The 25,984-nt window shown below is 41.5% G+C and overlaps 1 protein-coding gene and 1 long non-coding RNA gene across 4 annotated transcripts; one reads left to right on the top strand and one right to left on the bottom strand.

The window, feature by feature from the left end:
- The first annotated feature begins 2,092 nt into the window (after positions 1 to 2,092).
- On the top strand, positions 2,093 to 24,799 carry cbarpa (CACN subunit beta associated regulatory protein a). 3 transcript variants are annotated; one of them, XM_082172993.1, is made up of 10 exons: positions 2,093 to 2,228; positions 5,638 to 5,702; positions 9,868 to 10,013; positions 10,723 to 10,784; positions 11,966 to 12,131; positions 14,442 to 14,613; positions 15,642 to 15,779; positions 17,616 to 17,802; positions 19,922 to 20,117; positions 22,062 to 24,799. In XM_082172993.1, the coding sequence occupies exons 2-10, from the start codon at positions 5,664 to 5,666 to the stop codon at positions 23,542 to 23,544; spliced, it is 2,589 nt and encodes an 862-aa protein (XP_082029119.1). In that variant the 5' UTR covers positions 2,093 to 2,228; positions 5,638 to 5,663; the 3' UTR covers positions 23,545 to 24,799. The 3 variants fall into 3 exon arrangements, with proteins under 3 accessions (XP_082029119.1, XP_082029121.1, XP_082029120.1); XM_082172994.1 differs by having other exon boundaries at positions 2,167 to 2,195; XM_082172995.1 differs by lacking the exon at positions 5,638 to 5,702 and having other exon boundaries at positions 2,160 to 2,228.
- LOC309501263 lies at positions 17,855 to 19,646 on the bottom strand. The gene is made up of 2 exons (XR_014206829.1): positions 19,589 to 19,646; positions 17,855 to 19,546 (listed from the first exon to the last, which is right to left on the bottom strand). It is a non-coding gene; the product is annotated as an uncharacterized lncRNA (long non-coding RNA).
- Positions 24,800 to 25,984: the final 1,185 nt, after the last annotated feature.

The raw sequence follows: 25,984 nt of genomic DNA, 5'->3' as shown, positions 1-25,984 counted from the left end.
AATCAGATTACTTTTTCAAGTAACTAGTAAAGTAACACGTTACTTTTCCACATTTATGGACTGACAGCTCTCCTGTCCTCATGTTGAGAGAAATAAAGTGAGGAGGTGTCGTGTGTAAACATGATGTTTATTATGTAGTTTTATTTTATTATATTATAATTGCGCAAGCCCAGATTTAAAGAGGACGTCTTATGTTGGAACAGCAAAACATGCACTTTTTAAGGATCACAGTCTATTTTCTGAGAGAGACTCAGAGCGATGATGCTGTCCATCTGATGTTTCATGTGCAACACGTGATCTGACATGAAGAGGAACAGCGACACCGTGTGTCAGTCGCAGGAACTGCAGCGCTCTGACTAATTCTTCAGCTCAGGTTATTGAATATTGTTGTTAACCCATCTTATAAATCCACCATTCAATGTCTGAGCAGCTTTAGAGTACGAGATTCTGTTTAACAGCATTAAACAGAAATTCATGAATTTCATAATTAACTTACAAGAGGGAATCATTGAGCGTAGTCATCGGGGGATCTGAGAGGAAACAGTGCAGGGTTATTATTATTATCTTTATGCAATCAGATTCTTCTCTTCATTTCAACTTTTCTCACACAGAAATATTTACATACGTTTTTATTTGCCAGTTAATCAGAAAACGTCTCTGCTCTTTTTAGCTTCATTTGATCAACACGGTTTTCTGATGTGAGTTAATGGTCACATGACATGCAGGTAAACAAACACAATATACTTTTAGTCACTGTTTTATTTTGATTGCATTTTTAGTAAGCATTTTATTTTGCATTCATTTAAAAAAATATTAAAATTTTACATTAATATGATTTAATTGCTGTTCTATTTTAATTGCATTCATTTTAAAACGATGTTAACTTTCAATTTTTGTGATTTAGTTAATTTAAGTGTGGTTTATTTTGATAATGTTTTTATTGTAAAAATATTTTTAATTTGACATTTTTATGATTTAACCAAGTGTTTATTTTGATTGCATTCATATTATTATTTTAATTTGTCCCATTTTTATGTTTTGATTAATTTTAGTAAGTGTTTTTATTTTAAAATATTTTAATTCTAAATTTTTATTTGAATTGCATTCATTTTTTAAAATATTTTTAATTTGAATTTTTTACATTTAATTAATTCTAGCAAGTGTTTTATTTTGATTGCAAGTATTTTTAAATTATTTTACTTTTACGTTTTTATGGCTTAATTAATAGCTTTCCAGCAATCCCTGGCCCGTAGAATGTGCTTTTTCTTTTTACATGTAAGATGCATATTTATATGCAATATTTGTCATCTGCATAAATACTGCCACATTTCCATAAACAAATAAATAAATAATAAGAGCTTGTGCAATATTATGTTAACTTCAGTGACAAAGCCTCTTCCACACTCAGTGTCAACACACACACACACACACACACACACACACACACGCACACACACATGCACGCACGCACGCACGCACGCACACACACACACACACACACACACACACACACACACGCACGCACGCACGCGCACGCACGCACACACACACACACACACACACACACACGCGCACACACACACACACACACACACACACACACACACACACACACACACACACACACACACCTGCATCTGTTTCAGTAGAGATATTGGAGCATTTTCATCAATAAACATAAAACAGAATTGAGCTTGTGCAAAAAAAACAACAACAACCTTTTGAACAGTTTTAATAACTTAACGGAGACATATTTTGTTGGACTGTATTTTCTTGTAAAAACGTTCTCCAATAATCTTTACAAAATGATTTTCCCCAGAGTATGAACTGTGTAAATGCGCATTAGTATAAAGCGCACGTGCTCTGGTTCTGATTCTCGCACAACTGCAGCCACATTTCATGCGCAATTCACAAAATGCATGATATTAATAAGCAAGTAATAACTAATAAAGATAGCTGGCTATGTTTGAACCCAGGCGTTTTTGTGAATCGGAGCATTTCTGCAGTGATCATCATCATCATCATCATCAACATCATCCTCTCTGACGCACATCGAGGAGGAATCCCACTGCTCGCGTCATCAGCGTCAGTGGGCGTGGCTCCAGCGCCAGTGGGCGTGGCTTCACCCCGGGCTTCATTCATAAACTCGGCTGCCATTCGGATGAATGTAACGCGCACCGGAGCTCGTGCCATTGGTGAGCGCTCATAACAGCATGCATTACAGATAGGTGAGTGATTCTCGCGTTCACGCGCGCTCTCCTGATGTTTAACATCGACACATCTGGCGCTCATCTGTTCGCCTGCATTTAACGCGTTTTATTGAACATGCTTTAATGCATTGAGGATGATGAAGCGCGTTATGCACGCGTCCGAATCAATGAATCAACAAAATCATGTAATAATGTAACCGTGATGATGGGAATGTGCGGTGCTGTGCGTTGCGTTGCGCGCGTCTCTCGTGATCATCGCGTCGCGTCATTTCACTGTAGCGTCGCGATGCATCAACATTTCAAAGAGTCTCTCGTTCAAAACAGAAATAGTGACGTAAGCGAACCGAACAAACCTCGCGCGTTACCGGCCGCGCGCGCTGGATTAACTGTGAAACGCTCGAGCAACAAAAGACTGTGTGTGTGTTTCACACTGCAGAGAAATCATTCACCTCACACAGGCTTTATGTAACGTGTGTGTGTGTGTGTGTGTGTGTCAGTGCGTTCAAATGTGCAGATCTCACCAAACCTGCTTACATCATTCACACACACCTCACAACTGATTTCATATTCAATTTATTTTCAAAGGTGAAGATTTAATTATTCCAACTGACTAGTGAGACTGGCCAGTATATGCACATTATTAAAAATGTAAAAAGTTTTTAAATATTAAATACTTAATGTTCTGCATATATTTATTTATATACATTTATTGTATAAATAAAATATAAATTCTGTTTTAAGATCATATGACTAAAATACGGCATATACAAATATAATATACATAATATATTTATTAGTTCTGTCAAATTAATCGCAATTAATCGCATCAAACAAACAATTTTGTTTATATAATGTATGCGTGTGTGTGTGTAAAAAATATAACAATTTTATTTTAACATACATCCATAAATTTGTCATTTTGCATGGTATTTACTCACAATATCTAAATACAGAGAACATGCTTCAAGTATTTTATCAGCTAATTTTTACTTTTCCCCTTTACAAATGAAAATTTTAAATATATATATATATATGAATGAAATATAGGGCAGCGTTGTGTTGGTCACATGACTTCCTGTTCTCTAGATCTCAGGCATTAACAAACCCGAACGGCTGCAGATTCTCTGTGTCCTACTTTCACCACAGCCTCATCCATCCCATAATGTGAGTGACTGACTGAGAGTGAGTGAGAGTGAGAGAGTGAAAGAGAGTGAGAGTGAGTGAGTGAGAGAGTAAAAGTGAGTGAGTGACAGAGAGTGAGTGAGTGAGAGAGTGAGTGAGTGAGTGAGTGAGTGAGTGAGTGAGAGTAAAAGTGAGTGAGTGACAGAGAGTGAGTGAGAGAGTGAGTGAGTGAGTGAGTGAGTGAGTGAGAGAGTAAAAGTGAGTGAGTGAGTGAGTGAGTGAGTGAGTGAGAAAGAGAGTGAAAGTGAGTGAGAGAGTGAGTGAGAGAGTTTGAGAGAGAGTGAAAGAGAGTGAGAGTGAGTGAGTGAGAGAGTAAAAGTGAGTGAGTGAGTGAGTGAGTGAGTGAGTGAGTGAGTGAGTGAGTGAGAGAGTGAGAGAGTGAAAGAGAGTGAGAGTGAGTGAGTGAGAGAGTAAAAGTGAGTGAGTGACAGAGAGTGAGTGAGTGAGTGAGAGAGTAAAAGTGAGTGAGTGACAGAGAGTGAGTGAGTGAGTGAGTGAGTAAAAGTGAGTGAGTGAGTGAGTGAGAGAGTGAGAGAGTGAGTGAGTGAGTGAGAAAGAGAGTGAAAGTGAGTGAGAGAGTGAGTGAGAGTGAGTGAGAGAGAGTGTGTGAGAGTGTGTGTGTGTGTGTGTGAGTGAGTGAGTGACTTAGAGAGAGAGAGAGAGAGAGAGAGTGTGTGGATGCCTTATAAATTTTAGGATGGTGATGAGGATAATTCACTTATTGGCTACTAATATTCTGATGTTTGTGTGTGTGTGTATATGAGAGAGTGTGTGTGTGTTGGAGCAGTAGTTTTCCTCATGAATACTCAATGTGTCGTCGGACGCTCAGTTTCCCAGCACACACACACACACACACACACACACACACACACACACACACACACAGGAAGCATCGGCTCGCTGTTTAATTGCGATTGTGTGTGTGGTCAGAGTTAAAGAGCTTTAATGAATGCAGAATGAAGAGGACGTTTAAGGGTTTTTATGGCTTCTAGTTCACTGGACAAGTGTGTGTGTGTGTGTGTGTGTGTGTGTGTGTGTGTGTGTGTGTGTGTGTGTGTGTGTGTGTGTGTGTGTGTGTGTGTGTGTGTGTGTGTGTGTGTGTGTGTGCCGCATCAGTCCTACCAGAGCGTCACAGTCCGGTGCGTCTCAACCCATTTCACTTCACGTCACATGACCTGCATCGTACTAAAGTTTACATTTTTTACTAAAAACATTTATTAACATCAGCACGACCTGCATACATTCAACAATATGTAAAAGTATTAACATGACAAATAGATGGACGTGTTTAATTGTGTAAATGAAGTGATTTAGCAGCCGAACACAATTACACAATTTACCAAGTGACGGATGAATGTGTGCTGATGTACAGAAGAGTTTAATTCTATCCACAGGAAGAGTTCTCTCATCCCTTTTAAACGTTGGTTAACTTTGACTGTGCTGTGGTGTAAGCGATTATATGGTTGTATTGTATGATTTGCATTCAGCTTTGTGTTTCTCTGCTGTCTGTGATCCATTAGAACGAACACACACACACACACACACACACACACACACACACACACACACACACACACACACACACACACACTCACTCACTCACAGTCACTCACTCACAGTCAATCTCTCACTCACTCACTCACTCACTCACTCACTCACTCACAGTCAATCTCTCTCTCACTCACTCACTCACTCACAGTCAATCTCTCTCTCACTCACTCACTCACTCACTCACTCACTCACTGTCACTCTCTCACTCACACACACACACACACTCAGTCACTAACTCACTCACTCACTCACTCACACACACTCACTCACTCACTCACTCACTCACTCACTCACTCACTCACTCACTCACTCACTCACTCACACACACACACACACACACACACACACACACACACACTCACTCACTCACTCACTCACTCACTCACTCACTCACTCACTCACTCACTCACTCACTCACTCACTCACTCACTCACTCACTCACTCACTCACTCACTCACTCACTCACTCACTCACTCACTCACTCACTCACTCACTCACTCACACACACACACACACACACACACACACACACACACACACACACACACACACACACACACACACACACACACACACACACACACACACACACACACACACACACACACACACACACACACACACACACACACACACACACACACACACACTCACTCACTCACTCACACTCTCATTCTCTCTTCTGCTTTTGCAGGCGTCTCACACACACTCTTTTGGACCATGAGTGATGAGTCTCCATTACAGACCCGTCTCACCACTGTGAGTAAAACAGTCACAACTCGATCACTGCGCGCGCGCACACACACACACACACACACACACACACACACACACACACACACACACACACACACACACACACACACACACACACACACACACACACACACACACACACACACACGCAGGAGATCAGTGTGAGAAACTGCAGACTAAGTGCTTTTCTCTCTCTTATGGCATTTCTGCACTGAAAACTCTGTGAGAGAGAATCGGTTTCTTTCCAAGTTCATTCGCTGCGTTCGAGAAAAACAAAAACAGCTTGAGTTCGAAATCACGTCACCTGTGCCACAAAAAGAGGAACTCAGTCTGTCCAATCCTCTGCACAACCTGGAGCAATCCGGGATGAAAAACTCTGGAAAAGACTTAGAAATGAATACATCTTTAAAAATCAGGAACATTTTTAGGATCAGTATTGATCTAACTGTAAAAGTTAGAATGAGTGAAATAAAATGTGTGTATAAATATATAATAGAACTGTTTTGGGCCTTTTATGTCTCTTCTGCTCACCAAGGCTGCATTTATTTGATAAAAAATACAGTACAAAATGTGAAATATTATTGTAATGTTAATCATCTGTTTTCTATGTGAATATACAGTAAAGTGTAATTTATTCCTGTGATCAAAGCTGAATTTTCAGCATCATTACTCCAGTCTTCAGTGTCACATGATCCTTCAGAAATCATTCTAATATGATGATTTGATGCTCAAGAAACATTTATGATTATTATCAGTGTTGAAAACTGTTAATATTTTAGTGGAAACCGTGATGCATTAAATTTTTCAGGATTTTTTGATGAATATAATGTTATTCTAAAATCTTTTGTAACGTTATAAATGTCTTTACTGTCACTTTTTACCAATTCAATGCAGCCTTGCTGAATAAAAGTATTGATTTCTTTACAACAAGTGAGTTCTGGTTCTCGAATATGATTGGCTGAAAGCCCATATCTAATTTCACGGAAACCGTTCCACAGTTTGTATCCCTCCGCTTGTTTCTGCCGGATCTACACTGCCAGCATTTCTCACAGAAAGCGTCAATGGTGGAGAAGCAAAACCCAATGTAACGTCACAAATAATACTGTCACGGAGTTCTTAAGCGAATGTAGTTGTTTAGATCTAAAATATGTGATTTATATATAGACATACAGCCAGAACATTACTTTAGATGTTTTGGGAGATGTGAACAGCTTTATCTCGGCCAGTCCTTCGGGAATTTGCCGCTTATGTCGATAGTTCTTAAAGGAACACGCCGACTTTTTGGGACTTTATCTTATTCCCCGTATCCCCCAGAGTTAGATAAGTCCATACATCCCCTTCTCATCTCCGTGCGTGCCGTAACTCTGTCTGACGCACCCACCGCTAGCCTAGCTTAGCACAAAGACTGGAGGTAAACGGCTCCAGCTAGCATACTGCTCCCAATAGGTGACAAAATAACGCCAACATTTTCCTATTTACATGTGGTGATGTGTATAGTCACAGTGTGTACAGATAACAAGCTCACATGAGACACAGACATCTTCTAACCGTATACACACTGGGAACTATATTCTCAGAGGGCGAAGCACTGCTACTTCTGCGGAGGGATGTGCTCGCTACTAGCTAGCTAGCCATGTTGGTTTTGTTGACGGAAGTAACAACGGTGTTGCGCTAATCACTCCGCAAACTTCTTAACTTGTACAAACTTCTTATACTTTTATAGTGGCTATTATTGTTAATCTATTTTAGATAGAAATAGCATCTGAGTTACAAATATACTAACCATAATAATAAAATAAAATAAAAATGCATTCTACATAGTTTATATGGATTATGCATATGAGCGTAAAGGCTGATCTGAAGTCAGGAGTGTTTCACCTGTTCTTTAATGAGGACCTCAGGTGAGGGATGCTGTTGCCATGGAGACGCTGATCCCACTGGATGGACAGATGACCTCACATGAGGGAAACCTGTTGTTGTCACAGTTGTGCGCACTAAACATTCACGAACACACACACACACACACACACACATTAAAGAGAAAGATCATAATGATGTTTCACATTTAGGTTGGTTTCTCCTCAGAAAGTGAAATCAGATACACACACACACACACACACTCTCTCCTCAGTGGCCTAATTCTGTCTCTAATTTTAGCGCACTGTGTTCTCGTTTCGCATTCAGAGAGACGCAGAAATCAAACTGAAGTTCTTTCATTAGACTTCTGATTATGTACAGTCGTCATCGCTTATTAATCAATCATCTCTCACAAAGTTAATTGTGTTATCCAGCGCTGTTGAGAGACTGACGAAACCATCAGATGTCTCCAATACATTCTGTTACCAGTTACCAGACAGATGAATTATGTATATTTAATGAAGTTACAGTATATTACAGTGTTCTAGAGTGGTAAACCGGGATAGTTAACCCATGAAATGAATCATTTACTCGTTCTCATGTCATTCAAACAGCTTATGGACAAAAATAACACATTTCTCCAAACATCTGCGTTTTATGGCCCTGCTCCACTGAAGAGAGTAAGTGAACTATACGATGTTGAGTAAACGATGATATGATCATTTTGGGGTGAATAAAGCCTGTAATCTGACAGCATTAGTGGCATAGACAGTTTCTAAAGCAGCTTCACGGTAATAAACAGGAAAATAACAGAATCAATGATGCAAACATCAAACATGAGACAAATTCATATTCAGCTGTAAAGCGGCACTAGAAGACAATAGAGTCAGTGTTCAGATCAGCAGTGTTGAGTCAGTAATTGGGCCCTATCTCGCACCCAGCGTAATAGACTTCGTACAGCGACACATGTATCATTCCTATTCTGCACCCGACGCACAGCGGACTCTTCCCTCCACAGACGCACAGCGGATAAACTAGGGAATGAACTTGCGCTCCCGGGGGCGGTTCAGCGAAAAGGAGGCGTGTTCCAGCGCAAACGTTCCCTGGTGCTATTCTGCAGTTTCAGAAAACAATTCCTCCACAGACCAGGAGAAACCTAGGCTAAAGTCAGCGGCGCGTTATTCAGATGCTATTTTAAGGACGCATGCTTGGCCATAATGTAATCAATGTAGCGTGTGCACAACTAACATACACTTTGCTTCTCTACTCTACACACAGACACAGCAGTTTTCATTTTTGCAAATCATACATTATTACAAGGAAAAATATTACCACACGAGGGAAATCATTGTGGTGTCCATGAAGATGTGAAAAAATAGGCATAAATCTAGCTTACACATTTACCCAAATTATCATACGCCTGTTTAACCGAAGCTAATCTGTGTGTGTTTCTCCATCCCCAATGTCACTTCTCTGTGTTTTACGGCCCTGACGAGAACGTCGGTGTCCTCGGCTGTGAACCGCTCCTGGCGTGCGTCTGGCAAATCCGCCTGTATAATAGCAACAGCGCCCGAGACCCGCCCACAAAGTTACTTGCGTTTCAGATCGTTAAAATAGGGCCCAAGGTGTTTATGTTGCAAAGTTCATAAATTACAGAAAACCTATTGATTAATTCGGATTTAAGTTCTATTAATTGGTTTTGCTCTATTACAAAATTTAAATATCATCAGTTTTGTTCTATTCTGTTAAGAGATTTGACTCAAGTTACAAACACAATAATAAGCGAGTGATCAAGCGTAGCGTCAGTTCTGGTGGGTCTCGTTAGTCAAGCTCTCGTCAGCTGATCCTGGACCTGTAGGAACACGACTCTATCCCTGAATTCATATATAAGCTCCGTCAGTATTATCAGCAGATATCAGGAGCGGATGACCCTCCTCCCTCCCCAGCTCCACCTGTCTCCGGTCAGGATTTAGCTTTCTGATTCCCCTTCGAATCAGACGAAATTCTCGAATTATGTTGTACATTAAAATTAATCTTTCAAATTAAAATTAAAAAATAAAATATTAATCAATGATGTCTGCAATACATTCATGTTGGTTCTGTTCTGTTTACCCTGAGGAGGGTTATTTCTGCTCTTATCCATGTTAGGCTAACCAGAACAGAACCAGACCGCCGATCCAAACTGTATGCTAACTGTCAATCGTATCTGTCGATAGTGGACCTGACAGAACTGGGGTTTCTTGTGTGTTCTGGAGGGTTTCCTCACGTCTCTGTGATCTTGACGCTGATCTCACGCGTGTGTGTGTTCCAGGACGTTCCTCTGGTGTCGGGCTCTCAGGAGAACTACGTGCTACTGCTGGTGATGGTGTGTGTGTTCGCCGGCGGGACGCTGATGGTTCTGTCCGTTCTGCTGGTCTTCTGTCACCGATGCTGTCGAGGAGAACGACGATACTCCAGGTCAACATCCACACAACACGAAAACCTCAACATTCGTTCACACACTCACGAGACACACAGATGCTGTTATTCCGGTCAATATCGGGTCTATCAGCACACAATCCTCTAGAATGTCACTAGAAATACTGGACTAGACAAACCTGTTCATCGGCACATATGTGACCCTGGATCACAAAACCAGTCTCGAGTCGCACTGGTTTATTTGTGGCAATATCCAACAATACAGTGTATGGGTCAAAATGATCGATTTTTCTCTTATGCCAAAAATCATTAGGATATAAAGTAAAGATCATGTTCCATGAAGATATTTTGTACATTTCCTACCGTAAATATATAAAACAAATATTTTTGTGAGTGAATTCAGCACAATCGCCAACATAAATGCACAACTTTAAAGGAGATTTTCTCAATGTTTCGATTAATTATTATTATTATTTTGCACAGTCAGATTCCAGATTTTCAATAGTTGTATCTCGGACAAATATTGTCATATCCTAACAAACCATGCATCAATGGGAAGCTTATTTATACAGCTTTCAGATTATGTATACATCTCAATTTCAAAAAAGTGTGACTGGTTTTGTGCTCCAGGGTGTGTGTGTTAACCAACTTTAACCAAATCAATACATCTCAGATGCTTGAGTGCAACGGTGAATATGCTGATATTCTCATATTATGATGTTGTTGTTTGTGTTTGTGTGATGTTCAGAGCCAGTGATGACCTGGAGAAGACCAACACTACATACGTCGAGGAGAGTCAGCCAACTCAAGGTGAACATGCTTTACACCCGAGCGATTCACTGAGCGATTCACAGACGATTCACTGAGCGATTCACTGAGCGATTCACAGACGATTCACCGAGCGATTCACAGACGATTCACCGAGCGATTCACAGACGATTCACCGAGCGATTCACAATCAGTTCACAGTCAGTGAATCCAGTCACGCAATCAGGAGATTCTGGTGGTCAGTTTGTGCTGTTAAGATATTTAGGAATCGTTTTTATTTTGTTCTATAAATGAAGTGGTTTTGTTCTATTAAGAGATTACATTTACATTGAATCATTTAGCAGAGGCTTTTATTCAAAGCGACTTACAAATGAGGAGAACAATAGAAGCGATCAAACCAACAATAGGGCAACAATACACACAGTATAAACAGATGAAATATTAATCGGTTTTGTTCTATTAAGAGATTTAAATGTCGGTCAGTTTTGTTCAATGCGAGATTAAACAATTCTCAAAAAAAAACATCAGTGAAGATTCGATCAATTGTCTGAAGTGAAAAATATCGTGTTTCAAAGAGTCTGAAATGAATTTAACAAATCCCAATGTTAATTAGCAGTCATTTACGCCTCAATATTGATAAATATAGGGTCAGTGTTTAAATATAGAGTCAGTTTTGGATGTAATGCAGTAATAATTACTGTAATATAATTACTTTTCCCTTGAAAATGTTAAGTAGGGGATTACTCTTAATTATTCTGTGATTTGATTACAGTTACTTCTGATGTAAAGGCATTAAATACTATATAGAACAATTCTATATAAAACAATAGTGGAGTTAACATAAAAAAAATTTAAATGTATGTTTTTAATGTAACCGTTGCCCTTTAAATACTTTTGTCAGTTCAAAAATTATTTATGCAATTTTATAATATTTATTTGAAAGAATTAAAAGAGCAGTTTCACGTCTATCCTTGTGTTGTTCAACAGTTAGAGGGTGATATGGGATTTAGAAAGTAATCAGTAATAAGTAATGCAATACTTTTAAAAGAGCATAATTAGCACCGTAATCTAATTACACTGTTGAAGATGTAATTAGTTAGTAATTAATTACTTGTTTAGAGTAACTCACCCAACACTGTATAGGGTATATGATCATCATCCTCCTGAAACAGAGACTAATGTGCATTATTGAGGTTCTTCTTCTTCTTCTTCTTCTTCTTCAGACATCACCATCAGACTCGAGAGTGGTGATTCGCTGTCCACTTCTGGTTGTCATGGCGATACGAACACGGATCACTTCCTGTCTGCGTCCCTCACCGGGCGACGGGTCTCTTTCAACGAGGCCGCCATGTTTGAGCAGAGCGCCAAAGACCAGGAGAAAGGTCGAAGGTCAGACACGGTTCCTTAACCTTTCACTTCAAAAACTTGTTAGGCAGTTAAAAAATGATTTATGCACTTTTATATTCAAGTCAAGACACCTTTATTTATACAGCACTACATATATATATCAACACAAACTTTTATGTTAGATGCTATTAATTGTGATTCATCGATTTGACAACACTAGAAATAAGACAAAATCATGACATAAAATCAACTTTTAAAAATGTCACTTTTTTTTCATGATCAGTAGTGAATGCACCATCTGACCACCAGAGGGCGTCTCACACACACACACACACACACACACACACACGCCAAATATGCCCCACCGCAGAAGTACGATAACACACATCACTCCAGGAAGCCCCTATGAGCATCACACTCTCTGTCTCTGAATAAACAGAAGATTGAAACGCTTTGATTAAACATGAGTAATAAACACACGACTGCCTTATTCTGTGTCAGAAGCTCATCATCTCACAGAAGGAGGAGCTCAACTGCAGTGGCGGAGCCAGGATTTTTTCATAGGGGTGGCCAGGCAAGAGCCAGTAACAGGTCTGGGGTGGCACAGAAATCTTAATTATTTTATCATAAAAAATTATTTGACTATAATGTATTGGACTGTTTTAGTGCCTACACAACTGAATAAAGTTAATTTGTACTTAATTGAGATAGTAGTGAATTAGGAATCATGGAATACTGAGCGAATTTTTTTATTATTACCCACCACCTCATATTAAAATGAATTAAATAGTAATAAAAGGGCACACACTATAGCTAAAGTTCAGCTTGCTCAGTTAGCTTGGTTCTGGTTCTCAAAATCTCCAATAGCTTGTTCTACAGTGTTGCATCTTCATGGATGAGATAACATGCAGATAAATACTGTAGTCCAAAGATTATTCAACCTTCAATGCATTTTATATAATCAATGAACTCTTCAACCAATTCTGAGTTTGTCCAAAAAAAAAAAAACTTTCTATATTAGTTGTCAAAATAAATAATTGCAACAGTTCTATCATACATAAATTAAAAAGGAAAACAAAAGTTCTCTTTTGAATCCCCATGTGCAAGAATGTGATCAAGGCGGAAGTCAACAGCACATAATGTAAAATGTTATGTTTTTCATAATGTAATGTTGCCAGAATGTAAAATTAGTTATTTTATGGATTTAAAAATTATCCATTTTTGTTTGTCCTTTACAAATTAACGCAAAATGAATGCCTATCTTCTAGTACAAATGCACAGTGCTCACATTTATTTGGACATTAAAACATTACATATCAGTTTCTGCCTTATATTGTGATCTCACATAGCAGAATATTTTAATCCAGACACATGTGGCGCATATATAACAAATACATGCATGCAGTTTTGACAGCTTTAATCGCCTTTTTGATTCTTACATGAGTTAATTGACGACAGAACTACGGCTACAGCACGCCGCATTTGTGCGTACCGCAAGCACAGTACAACAGCTGTCAGCCGTATGACAGGAAAGTTAGTTCGTTTTTCTGACATTTGGCCTGACAACATCTCATCTTACCAAAGATAGCCAACTGAATAAGGACAACGCCCTTTTCTCAGCATCTGACAGAAGTGTCACAAGCTTTCACACACATCTTCTAAAATAAAAGTAGCATCAGAAAAAAAGAGAATTATGTTTGTTGTTGACTGCACACTATTCGACTTACTCAAAACGGTCTTGCAACCCACCAGTTGAGAAAGATTGACTCTATATTTACTATGTGCATATCACTGTCTGATGTTCTGCTGAAGCTCATTCGGCACATGCACATTTCTGCACTCGTTTGACTCGCGCCTGGCGCTGAGGGGAAGTTGGAGTGTGCGTCTGAAAAGTCTCAAGTTTTTTGTGGTTTTAAAAAACGCAATTTTTGTCAATAAAAAGAGAGACAGAAACAGCAGTTGTGAGAGGGGTGGCCAAAGGGGGGACCAAGCTTAGACCAAGGGTGGCCACCACGACCTAGCTCCGCCAGTGCTCAACTGTCCTCATGAAGTGAGTCTGGAGTAAAAGCGTGTTATTAAATGTCGTCTTTTGTTGGACAAGAGGTTCATAAATGCTTCTCATGTTTGGAAAGATGTTTGACGCGTGTTGCTTTTCAAATGCATGTTATAAGCGACTCAAACTCAGTGCTTTCAGAGTGAGCAGCGTTTACTGAGCCGTACGTCACTGACAAGCTGCACATTACTAATAATCACAGCCTTTGCCATTTCATAATTGTGATAAACCAAATCGGTTTAAGTGCGATTACATGTAACTCTATACTGATCTCTTCTCTCTCTCTCTCTCTCTCTCAGGTACACACTCACAGAAGGAGACTTCCATCACCTGAAGAAAGCTCGTCTCACACACCTGCACATCCCGGCGCCAGCGCTGAAGATCCTCACCATCATGGAGTGTGATTCCCCGGAGAACAGCGTGACTGTCACCGAACAGCCCTCGACACACCCGTCACTCTCCATATTCCAGGTGACACACACACCTCACGCCTTCAGTCGAAAGTTCACCATCGAAATAAAGTGTAACCAATATATTATTTGTGTATTTTCTCAATGACAGTGATACTGCATTAGTGGATAATAATGACAAAAGAAACCCTCTGGAGCTCTTCGCCTGTCAATTTTTATTTATTTTTTTGTCAATGAAATTAATGTACTATATTTTAGTTTGATAATGTTTTTTTTTATTTCATATTTTGTATTTTTAGGGGATTTTTTATATTTACGCTACATTTATAATCCATTTATTCACTTTTTGAACATAGACCTGAAAATCAAATTTACAACTTAAACTTGTAAATCTCGAATGCTTTAGAGCGACAGACTGAAGTTTGATCTCTTTTCAAAGACGACACTTGGCAGATATTGCTGAAGTGAAAACAGTAACAGAATTTTATGCTTATTATGAAAAATGCACAAAAATACTATTTTAAATTTTTATAAAAAATATATATTTTCAAAATCACATTTTACTATAAAACTGCAATAAAATCAAAGCCATAAAATCTAAATAAGTTGTGTTCCAAATTTGAGGATGATACCTAAAAAAAATGATCTTTCCGTGAGATGTTGTTCGGCTGCAGTACCAAACGCTTCCACTAGAGGAAATTCGTCTCATTCATTTCCAATGCGTCATTTCTGACAGCGAGGAGCACAAGTGGGACTATTTTTATCAGGACCATTTAACCTGTTCGAATCATGTCCATGATTTGTTTGTGTGTTCATACAGCAAGTGCCAAAACCTTTACCAAGTTTCGTACCATTAAAAAAAAAGTAAAAAAAAACAAAACAAAAAAACCCGTAAAATCTTTCTGTCAAAAATGCTAAACTTACTTCCATAAAGAATGGATGAGATACTGAGATAGAATTTGTCCAAAGGTTTTTCTTTATCATACTGGTCATATTCTGGAGTCTGAAGCGCATGATGCCTTAAAATGCAGCCTATGTAGTCTATGCACTAGGTTGAGAAGCAGAGCAAATAAAAATGTGTGTGTGCAGCCAGCTGAGGGCCCCGTGCCGGAGGCTCCAGGATTGTGGATCAGTCAAAGCCCCAGCTGTGCTCTTCCCGGAGACACACTCAACTCCACCCTGAACAGCAGCGCCGAACACACCGGCAAACCTGCCCGATCACAAACCGTGAGTCACTGCGATAATCACTGCTAAGAAACCCAGGAACGCTGCAGTACCGATTCATTTGGTGACATAATGAACTAACATCAACAATTCATAGTTGGCAGTCATGTGACTGGTGCGGAGACATGCAGGGGCGTAACTACCCAGTGTCAGGAGGGTATGCAGCAACAATTTTATAACCAATGCAACATAATGCCTTTATGTTAAAGCAGATGGAGAGTTTGGGGAGTGGCTACTGTAGCGGATGGAGAGTTTGGGGAGTGGCTACTGTAGCGGATGGAGAGTTTGGGGGAGTGGCTACTGTAGCGGATGGAGAGTTTGGGGGAGTGGCTACTGTAGCGGATGGAGAGTTGGGGGAGTGGCTACTGTAGCAGATGGAGAGTTTGGGGAGTGGCTACTGTAACAGATGGAGAGATTGGGGAGTGGCTACTGTAGCAAATGGAGAGTTTGGGGAGTGGCTACTGTAGCGGATGGAGAGATTGGGGAGTGGCTACTGTAGCAGATGGAGAGTTTGGGGTGTGGCTACTGTAGCAGATGGAGAGTTTGGGGAGTGGCTACTGTAGCAGATGGAGAGTTTGGGGGAGGGGCTACTGTAGCAGATGGAGAGTTTGGGGGAGTGGCTACTGTAGGAGATGGAGAGTTTGGGGAGTGGCTACTGTAGCAGATGGAGTTTTGGGAGTGGCTACTGTAGCGGATGGAGTTTTGGGAGTGGCTACTGTAGCGGATGGAGAGTTTGGGGGAGGGGCTACTGTAGCAGATGGAGTTTTGGGAGTGGCTACTGTAGCAGATGGAGAGTTTGGGGGAGGGGCTACTGTAGCAGATGGAGTGTTTGGGGAGGGGCTACTGTATTAGATGGAGAGTTTGGGGAGTGGCTACTGTAGCAGATGGAGAGTTTGGGGAGTGGCTACTGTAGCAGATGGAGAGTTTGGGGAGTGGCTACTGTTGCAGATGGAGAGTTTGGGGAGGGGCTACTGTATTAGATGGAGAGTTTGGGGCGTGGCTACTGTAGCAGATGGAGAGTTTGGGGGAGTGGCTACTGTAGCAGATGGAGAGTTTGGGGAGGGGCTACTGTAGCAGATGGAGAGTTTGGGGGAGTGGCTACTGTAGCAGATGGAGAGTTTGGGGCGTGGCTACTGTAGCAGATGGAGAGTTTGGGGGAGTGGCTACTGTAGCAGATGGAGAGTTTGGGGAGGGGCTACTGTAGCAGATGGAGAGTTTGGGGAGGGGATACTGTAGCAGATGGAGAGTTTTGGGAGTGGCTACTGTAGCGGATGGAGAGTTTGGGGGAGGGGCTACTGTAGCGGATGGAGAGTTTGGGGAGTGGCTACTGTAGCAGATGGAGAGTTTGGGGAGTGGCTACTGTAGCGGATGGAGAGTTTGGGGAGTGGCTACTGTAGCGGATGGAGAGTTTGGGGGAGGGGCTACTGTAGCAGATGGAGAGTTTGGGGAGGGGCTACTGTAGCAGATGGAGAGTCTCTCACACACACACACACACTCACACAAGCTCTTGAAGTTCTGCCCTCTGTGCCGGGAGCAGTTGCTCATTTGCATTTAAAGGGACACATAAAATGACGTGTTTTTACTGACCCTCAAAAAGGGACAATTTTAACATGCTGTAAAAAAATATTTGTGGTGTACTTTGAGCTAAAACTTCACATACACACTCTGGGGACAACAGAGACTTATTTTACATGTTTTAAAAAGGGGCATTATACCACCCCTTTAAATACGTTTGATTAAGGATTGTAATATGAGCCAGATGTTTTCCTGAGATTCAGCCATGTTACCTGTGACCATCTTCACTTCCACCATCGGTTCACTCCTGGTTTTCCTCTCCAGATTGAGGTGATGAGCAGAAGCCTGCTGATGGACAGAGATGTCACTTCTTGTCCAGCTCAGGGAACCGTGTTCCACTGCCTGTCTAAGCTCAGACGCCACGCCAGCCTGGAGGGAGCGGGTCCGTTCTTCAGCGTCAAGAAATGGAGACTCGACACCATCCAGAGGGCAGCGAGTCTTGATATGAGAGGTGAAATATCATTTAATTATTAAATAATTAATTCCTAATAAGTATATAATAATTAAAGCTGCAGTCCGTCACTTTTTTGGGTTGAAAATTATCCAAAATAAATTTTTGAGAAAGTACATAACCAGCCAGTGTTCAAAACTCTCTGCTTGCCTGAGCTCGATTCAAAACGGTAAGCTTGTAATAATGTTTTTAACTCCAGTGGTACTGGTGGATTTCCACGGGAAATTCGAGCATGTCTTTGCGTCATTACGTCACATCTGTCCACATAAAGAAGAGTCTCGGCTAGTAGGCTATGAGTGCGAGGATGTTGGAGATTTATAGCCTTTTCTCACAGCACTTGATATAATTAAACTTATCAATTTGATGGCGGATCCAGAAATGGTTCAAACGACAATCACCAGTGTCAACTGGAGATTCACCCGTTGTAAAATGCGAAAGAGTTCGGAGTTGGGAGTGGCTACAGAAAAAAAGAGACTGCAAAAGTGGATGTTACTTACTTGTTCAGAGGACATTTTCCAGTGAAAATTCTTATGTTGGTCATACTTCCAAAAAGTAGAATCTGTGATTGCGAATGCCAGGATCCACACCGGCGGCGACTGACAGCCGCACATTCTCCTCAAAACATCGGATTCATCCGCGCTGTGCCGAGCCGGGGCACAACCCACGTAAAGTTGATAATCCCGCGAATAACTGCAATTGCAGATTTCGGACAGAGATGGCGACAGAGAGGAACAACTATGAACTGCAGCTTTAATAAACAAATAAATGAATTGAATAAACTGTCCATATGCGTTGATGTGAAAGTTGACTTCAGATCAAATTGTTCCTGCAGTTCAGTTTCATTAAACGCTCTTGTTGGCTGTTTTGTTTTCTGAAAGATATTTCTCGAAACTTAAACAATAATGATTCCTCATGATATGAGCTGCAATATTGCTCAGAAATCAATCACACAGTCCAAAAGCAGTCTCCTTAAACAGTGAGAGCTTTTATTCAGCTCTGAATGAGCCTGGAGAAGAGGAATCAATACCGGATCAATACGGGGAGAGTAGCTCAGTCTAGTTAAAGCCACGTGACTGTTGTGAGATCTGATTGGCTCACAGACTTCAACCAAGAGTGAAGGACAAATCTGCTTCCTGATAAATGAATGATATGATAAATGAAATTCACTTTATTCTTCACCTGATGTGAAAGGTCAGTCAGTACAGCGGCTCATTTCCTGCTAATGAGCGTTAGATTGCATTACATGCGGTCATTAGTGAGGCAGAGGAGCTTCTTCACCATGTGAAAATAGTTGCATGGACTATTGTAATGCACTTTTTAATGTTTATTAGCAATTCACAGCTCAGCATTGTTATTTTGAGACGGCAACATAGTGTAATGTTTCTGTTAACTGAAGTGAAGCTGAAATAAAGTATAAATATTAGATGAAACACTTCAACTTAAAAAATGTATTTGCTAAAATACTGTTAAATAAAAAACTTAAAATGACAAAAATAAATAATGATATTACTAAAACGTAAACTAAAATTAAAATGAAAATAATAGCTAAATACTATAATAGTATATAAATAATATAAATAATACTAATATAACACTGTCACATGCTGACCTCAGTGTTATTTGACCTCAGTGTCACTGTCAGAAATAGGGGTACAGTAGGAGTCCATTTCTGTCCCCCAAGGTACAATCTACACTAACGTACCCCATAGGGCTTATTATTGGACCTCAAGGTACATATATGTACCTTTTTGAGGGTCAAAAAGCATTAAAATGTACATATATGTACCGTTTCTTTTAAAGGTTAAGGTACAATATTGTACCCTTGAGGGTACAGCCCCAGTGACAGGCCATTGTACCCCTAAAGGTACAATTATGTACTTTATTTTCTGAGTGTAGAGTGTTATAAAAATTAGTCACTTCTAAGATTTCTTTGTAGTTGTGATGCTACCTTAGAAGGTTTTGGAACAGAGCTTGTGTTTCCTCTCAGTCTGTGATTGTGTTGTTAGCCTAGGATCATAGGATTCTTTTAGGATCAAATCGCACAGTGTGTTGCTCCGGCTTAAGTCAACTAGAGTCATCTGTGCAAATTCTTACCTGGCTATTCCTGCTATTCTTTTAGGTTCTCCACGGAGACGTGTGTTTCAGAGGCAGCGGGCGGCCAGTGAGACTCTGGATCAGGGAGAAGAAAACTTGCAGGGTGGAGTCGGTGACTTTCTGTTGCCACAACCTGCCGCTCAGCCACAGATGGAACCGCCTAGACGCCTCTCGGCCAGTTCTTTGGACGCCAATGCAGGAGCTCCTCAGGCCCTAAGCAGGTACAGTCACAATATCCCAAAGTTAGGGCAGGGTGTCCAATCCTGCAGGTTGGAACAAAAGTCCAGGATCAGCATTGAACACCCCTGAATTAAGGCAGGGTTCCCAGACAGCAACATAGTGTCGGCCCAGATCTGTCTGACACTATGTTGATGTCTGGGTTGTCCAATCCTGCTCCTGGAGGGCCAATGTCCTATAGAGTTTAGATCAAACCTGCCCAAACACACTTGCCTGAATGTTTCTAGTAATCCTGAAAACCGTGATTAGATGGTTCAGGCGTGTTTTAGCAGAGTTAGAGCCAGAGCCGATCAGCCCTATACGCACACTACGCAAGGTGCGTAGGGCCCCGCAAATTACTCAAGGCCCCGCCTCCCCTCGTGTCAAAGAGCGTCAATCAATGTTTAAATGAAGCGGAACTGTCTTTCTGGTCACGAAAAGAGAGAGAAAAAAACACCATGAGAGTTAATTGCGGCAACAGTTATCAGGTAGACTTGTGTGCTCTCCTCTCAAAGTTTGATGTCAGCAAAGAACAGTAGGCTAAAGTTAAGTTGATGTGCGTTGATTTATTATGTTTAATAAACGACAAAGGACAACGGTGTTTGTTTATAAACTGCAGCTCGGAAAAGATAACCGCGTCGCGCGTTAACATGCGATCATATGAACGTGCATGTAATGAAACGCGCACTTTCCAGCAGAAACATCTGTTGTGAGTTGGGACCAGTACAATATGGGCGTGATGGCACTCCTCATTATAGTTTTAAAACAAGCCGATGATTATCTAGTCGCTAAGTCAAGGTTTAGTTACAACTCTGCACTAATGCAATATGGAAAGCAATGTATTGACATTGACTATTGATAGGCTCCATTGAATTTAAAATGTTGATTGGCTGGAGATTCTGGTCAATATGGATGCACATCCCTCAGTAAATAATAACCATCAAGAATCAAGAGTATCAAGAATTACTTTTATCATTTAAAAACACAGTGACATGCTATGGCGCCATTTTAGCTTTTATTCATTCACAGGATATGCATTTTTTATATCAATAATTCAATTTGTACTATTTAAAATGTGAATTCTTGATATTAAGAATGAACTTTTTACTGGTAACAATGTCTTCTGATATCAGGAATTACATTTTCACTAGAACTAGTTAAAGGAGGGATTGTAGTGGGAACACTGGGGTGTCAGGTGTGACTGTGTGGCAATGGCAAATAGTTCATGGCTCACGGGTCAGGTATGAGGGCCCCTAAACAGAATTTTGCTTAGGGCCCCAGGGAGGTCAGGATCGGCTCTGGTTAGAGCTAAAATATTGACCCTCCAGGAGCATAGTTGAACTTAGGGGATCTTCACCTTACCGTTCAATTTCAGGAGTCACAGTCCAATTCCAAAACAATCCTCGATGTAGAGTTGTCAAAAGTACCGACTTCGGTACCAAGTCGGTATTAAAATAAAGAAAAATTGATGAAACCAGCATTTCCCACTAGCGTTTTGAGCGCTGTTGAATGGATTCTTAAACACCTCTGATTGGCCATTGTGTTGACACGCTCAACATGCATGTCTGTGATTGGCTACAATGATCAACAATGACATTTTTTAAGCTCTTCATCGAGTGCTTACACAGATACACCTGGGAGCGTTTGAAAGCGGTGTCTATTAGCGGATCCGTCTATCAGCGGATATATTAGCTACTGTAGAAACATGTGGATGTAAGCGGACCCGCGGTGTGTGTAGAGAGAAATGGCTCATTCTAAGGTAATAAAAACATAATGGTTCATTTTATTAAGGTCTTTATACACCACTGAAGACATAGTTATGTATATGATATTGCATTTCTGTCAACAGATCCTCCTAGATATTACACACTGCACCTTTAATTACAATGTTTACCTTTCTGTCTGGGGAGTGTTTTGGCGATTGATATCATGTCTTTGCGCCCCTTCAGGTTAGAGGTAGAGGCTGTGATGGAGCTCAAACACAACACAGATGCAGTGACCAAAGACACGACTCCAGTATTCCCCTCATTCCAGGAGATGGAGGACAGGGAAGAGATGATGGCAGGAGCTTCAGGAGAGTTTGGTCCACCGAGTCATCAGGAGAGTCTAGATCAGCCCAGCTTGTACCGGGACATCTGGAGTTTGAGAGCTTCGCTGGAACGGTACGCCTCCTCGGACCTGAGCAGCAACGACAGAGACTCCACTCGCAGCGACGCGGACAGCGTTTGTTCAGCCGGAGCGTCAAGATCAGGCGCCCCCAATTACCAGTCGCAAGACATCGATGACGACATGGACGGGGATGGTGAGCTGCCGTACGACGATGTGGTCCGGGACGCCGGGACGAGGAGAAACGCACGGGACAGTGTAGATTCTGAGGGCGAGACGAACAACCGGAAGCTCCTGCAAATGGACAGCGGATACGCCTCAATCGAGGCTCCTTGCAAGGCTCCCGAGGAACTTAGGCTTTTCGGAAGTAGCTCTGCGAAGACCGCATCCGAACGCAGACGCTTTTTCACCAATTCTGGTCGCAAAGGCACGGTTTGCGAGAGTTTTGAGGCGCGACTCTTTAAAGAGGAGCTGGAAGACGAGGCATCTGTAAGTTCGGCCCCCCAAGAAACACAACCCAGGCCTCGCTTCCGCCGACGAGACTACAGCATCGATGAGAAGACCGAGGCGCTGTTTAACGAATTCCTACGGCACGATCCCCAGTTCGACCAGCAGGGGTCTCCCTCATTACGACACCGTCACCGCTCCCGCATTCATCTCCGGAAGCAATGGCAGCGTAGCAAACAATACAGCGATCCCGGAGCCGCTCGATACTCGCCATCCCTGGAGCGACAGCGCTGCTATCCGCTACGCCGAGGTGACAGCGCTAACTACCCCTTGGACACACGCTATCATAGTACCTTGCCTCGCATTGCTAGCGCGGCGGATGAGGAGGGAAGCGAAGGAGCGGCGGGTACAGAGTCGCCCGAGCCGGAAACAGTCGGACCGGACCTGGAAGGTGCCGGTCCACCCTCGGGTGCTGGAGGTTCAGGTCCGGATCTGGAGGAAAATGCAAACAACAGCAGCAACAACACAAGCCGGCATTTCTTTTCGTCACAACCGCTGGAAAATAGTGCGAGGGATCGTGGGATACTGGAGGACTTTGGGACAACTGCTAATCCCGCAGACTCACATAAACATTCCCGCATGGAGGTCGTGGACCGCGACGGGCCGCCGATGACCACGTTTAGCTCTCATTTGCATTCCCATACAGACACTCTCATGCCGGATTCGGACTACAAGCATCACACCTATACTGACATAAGCCCGTCAGACAAACTGGCATCCATGCTGGATGATCGCATCTACTCTAATCTGAGGACTCAAAGAGGAGGTCAAGAGTGTGTCGTGAACGTAAGCCGCACCTCAACCGATCTCGAAGAATAAAGCACCAAGAATGATAACTATAACCATAAAGTTTTAATAACCGCTCTAACTCTAGGAGAATAGCAAAGTCGCACCACGACTGTAACGATAACGACACTTGGACGTTTTTTTGAACGATAAAAACATTGACAGCGAATCAGACTTTAAAGAGCTTGAGCTTTTAAAGCGGCGTACGACAAGACCCCCAGCATGCACTTATATTTAACAATGATATTGTCTGCTGGTGTGGGACACCATTATAGTTATCGTTCTTGTACAGAATATAGTTTAGGTCAGGTTTTCACGAACTCCTTCTCCAGGGTGCTTGTGCTACTAACGTCATCATCGCGCAAACAACAACTCAATCTAACAACACTGATGCAAAACAAAACTAAATCACAGCTATTATAATTAACATTCGTCACATTGCACAATGGCTCCAGACCCCCCATAAACTGTGATAGTGTGCGGACAGCTTGTGTAGTAACACTTGTCGTTCGGTGCCGGTTCTGAGGAACAAGAGCAAACCTCACATTGAGAGAAGTGACAAGAACTCTACTCCAGATGAATACAAGTGTGATGCATGCTGGGAACAGTAGCAATAATTAGGTGAGGCGTGTCATTTTTGGATATTAATATACCTTCTTGTAACCCAGTTGAGTTTAAGTCCCTGGGACACTGACCAATGGAAAACAGTCTTTATTTTAGGGAGTCTGTTTAGTGACTGAAATTACAAACTTCACCTTTAAAATAAGAGTTTGAGTGCATCCATACTGACATGCTGGAAAACCTCAGTTGAAGACTCTAGATCCACACACTGATCTGCGGTCAAAGGAACGTCCACTGTGAAACCGTTTCAGAAATAAGCTCGGGTCGTTTCTAATCAAACCAATCTAGATCATCACCGATCCTTATATATCCCTCAATGCACCGTCCAGAACATCTCAAGTCCTCGTTACTAAAACATTAATGCTGAGAATCCCAAACAGCAACATAGTGTCGACCCACATCTGGAATCCATGTTTACCAGATCTGGGCTGGATCTGGGCCAAAACCATGTTGCATTCTGGGATATCAGCCTCAATATCTCCGTTTTCATATCATACATGACACATTTATGACCATAGTTGTACTGTGACGTTCAGATCTTGTTTAGCATCGGAGACCGCAGGGTAGGTCGTAGGAAATATTGTATATACATGTACATCTACATCATGTCATTTTTGAATTATGATTCCTTTGCAATAAAGGTAATTTTGTTGGTTTTATGCTAAAATCATGTTTATTATGAAAAAAAACTGGTTGACTGATTTAAATCACAAAGCAAATGAGACGTACATGTTTGTTGAATTAAATTATCTTTTTATTTAAACAATAACGACTCAAAATATTTGTAAAAATCTGCAATTTTTTTTGTAAACAAAAGATTCCTCATGGCAAACCATTACTTTAAAGGTGCATTAAGCAACTTTTCATGTTAAAAATACCCGTTTTCTAACCCATACATGCTTAAACAATTGCCTGATGGGCTGAATGAGCCCTTCTCTGATCACTGAGATTGTCTCTATAATCCTGTAAAGTAAAATAAACTAGATGTACCGCATCGCGGTACAAAATATGACCGCCGCTCAGGCCTGCACTGGCTTTCCACAAAAATAAATGACGTGGAGTAATTTGGCTGTATTGCGTGTTTATGTATATACCTAAAAAAAGTAATAGTATGTGCATGTCTGTGTGTGTGTGTGTGTGTGTGTGTGTGTGTGTGTGTGTGTGTGTGTGTGTGTGTGTATGTGTGTGTATTTGTGTGTGTGTGTGTGTGTGTGTGTGTGTGTGTGTCTGTGCGTGTATGTATGTGTGCGTACATGTGTGCGCGTGTGTGTTTGTGTGTGTGTGTGTCTGTGCATGTGGATTTGTATGTGTGTGTATGGGTGTGTGTCTGTGCGTGTGGATGTCAGTGTGTGTGCATGCTTGCGTTTGTTTGTATTCCTGCATGTGTGTGTGTGACAGTATCATCCTAAACCAGCAACCCTTCGCTCAACAGCACCATCTACAGGCCGATGAGTGTACAGTCACTAAATGTGCACATAAATGAATTTATTTTATAAAATTTCTTCATCCTCGGTGCCACGGTTCAGGTAGTTATTTAGGAAAAACTGCATTTTTGGGGGGTTTGGGGGGGCCCAGCGCGGGGGGGGAGTGGCCCCCGGGGACCAAACGAAATTTTTCCGTAGAAGTCTAGTGGGGCTACATGCCCACCAAATTTCATGTTCCCCGGTGCTTCGGTGTCCCTGGTATCGTTGACGAAAAATTTAAGGGGGCCCCAGCGCGGGGGGGGAAGTGGCCCCCGGGGACCAAACGAAATTTTTCCGTAAAAGTCTAGTAGACCAACATACCATAAAAATTTCTTCATCCTCGGTGCCACGGTTCAGGTAGTTATTTAGGAAAAACTGCATTTTTGGGG

This window comes from Leuciscus leuciscus (genome assembly GCF_965113295.1).
Source record: "Leuciscus leuciscus genome assembly, chromosome: 6".
NCBI classification, from domain to species: Eukaryota; Metazoa; Chordata; class Actinopteri; order Cypriniformes; family Leuciscidae; genus Leuciscus; species Leuciscus leuciscus.
Note: the sequence above shows the minus strand (reverse complement) of the source record. Positions and strands in the feature narration are given on the sequence as shown.

Bases quoted from the DNA above. Each gene is read 5' to 3' on its own strand.
- cbarpa (XM_082172993.1), top strand. From the start codon at position 5,664: ATGAGTGATGAGTCTCCATTACAGACCCGTCTCACCACT. The intron at 5,703-9,867 runs GTGAGTAAAACA...TGTGTGTTCCAG, and splicing joins TACAGACCCGTCTCACCACT to GACGTTCCTCTGGTGTCGGG. The intron at 14,614-15,641 runs GTGACACACACA...GTGTGTGTGCAG, and splicing joins CGTCACTCTCCATATTCCAG to CCAGCTGAGGGCCCCGTGCC.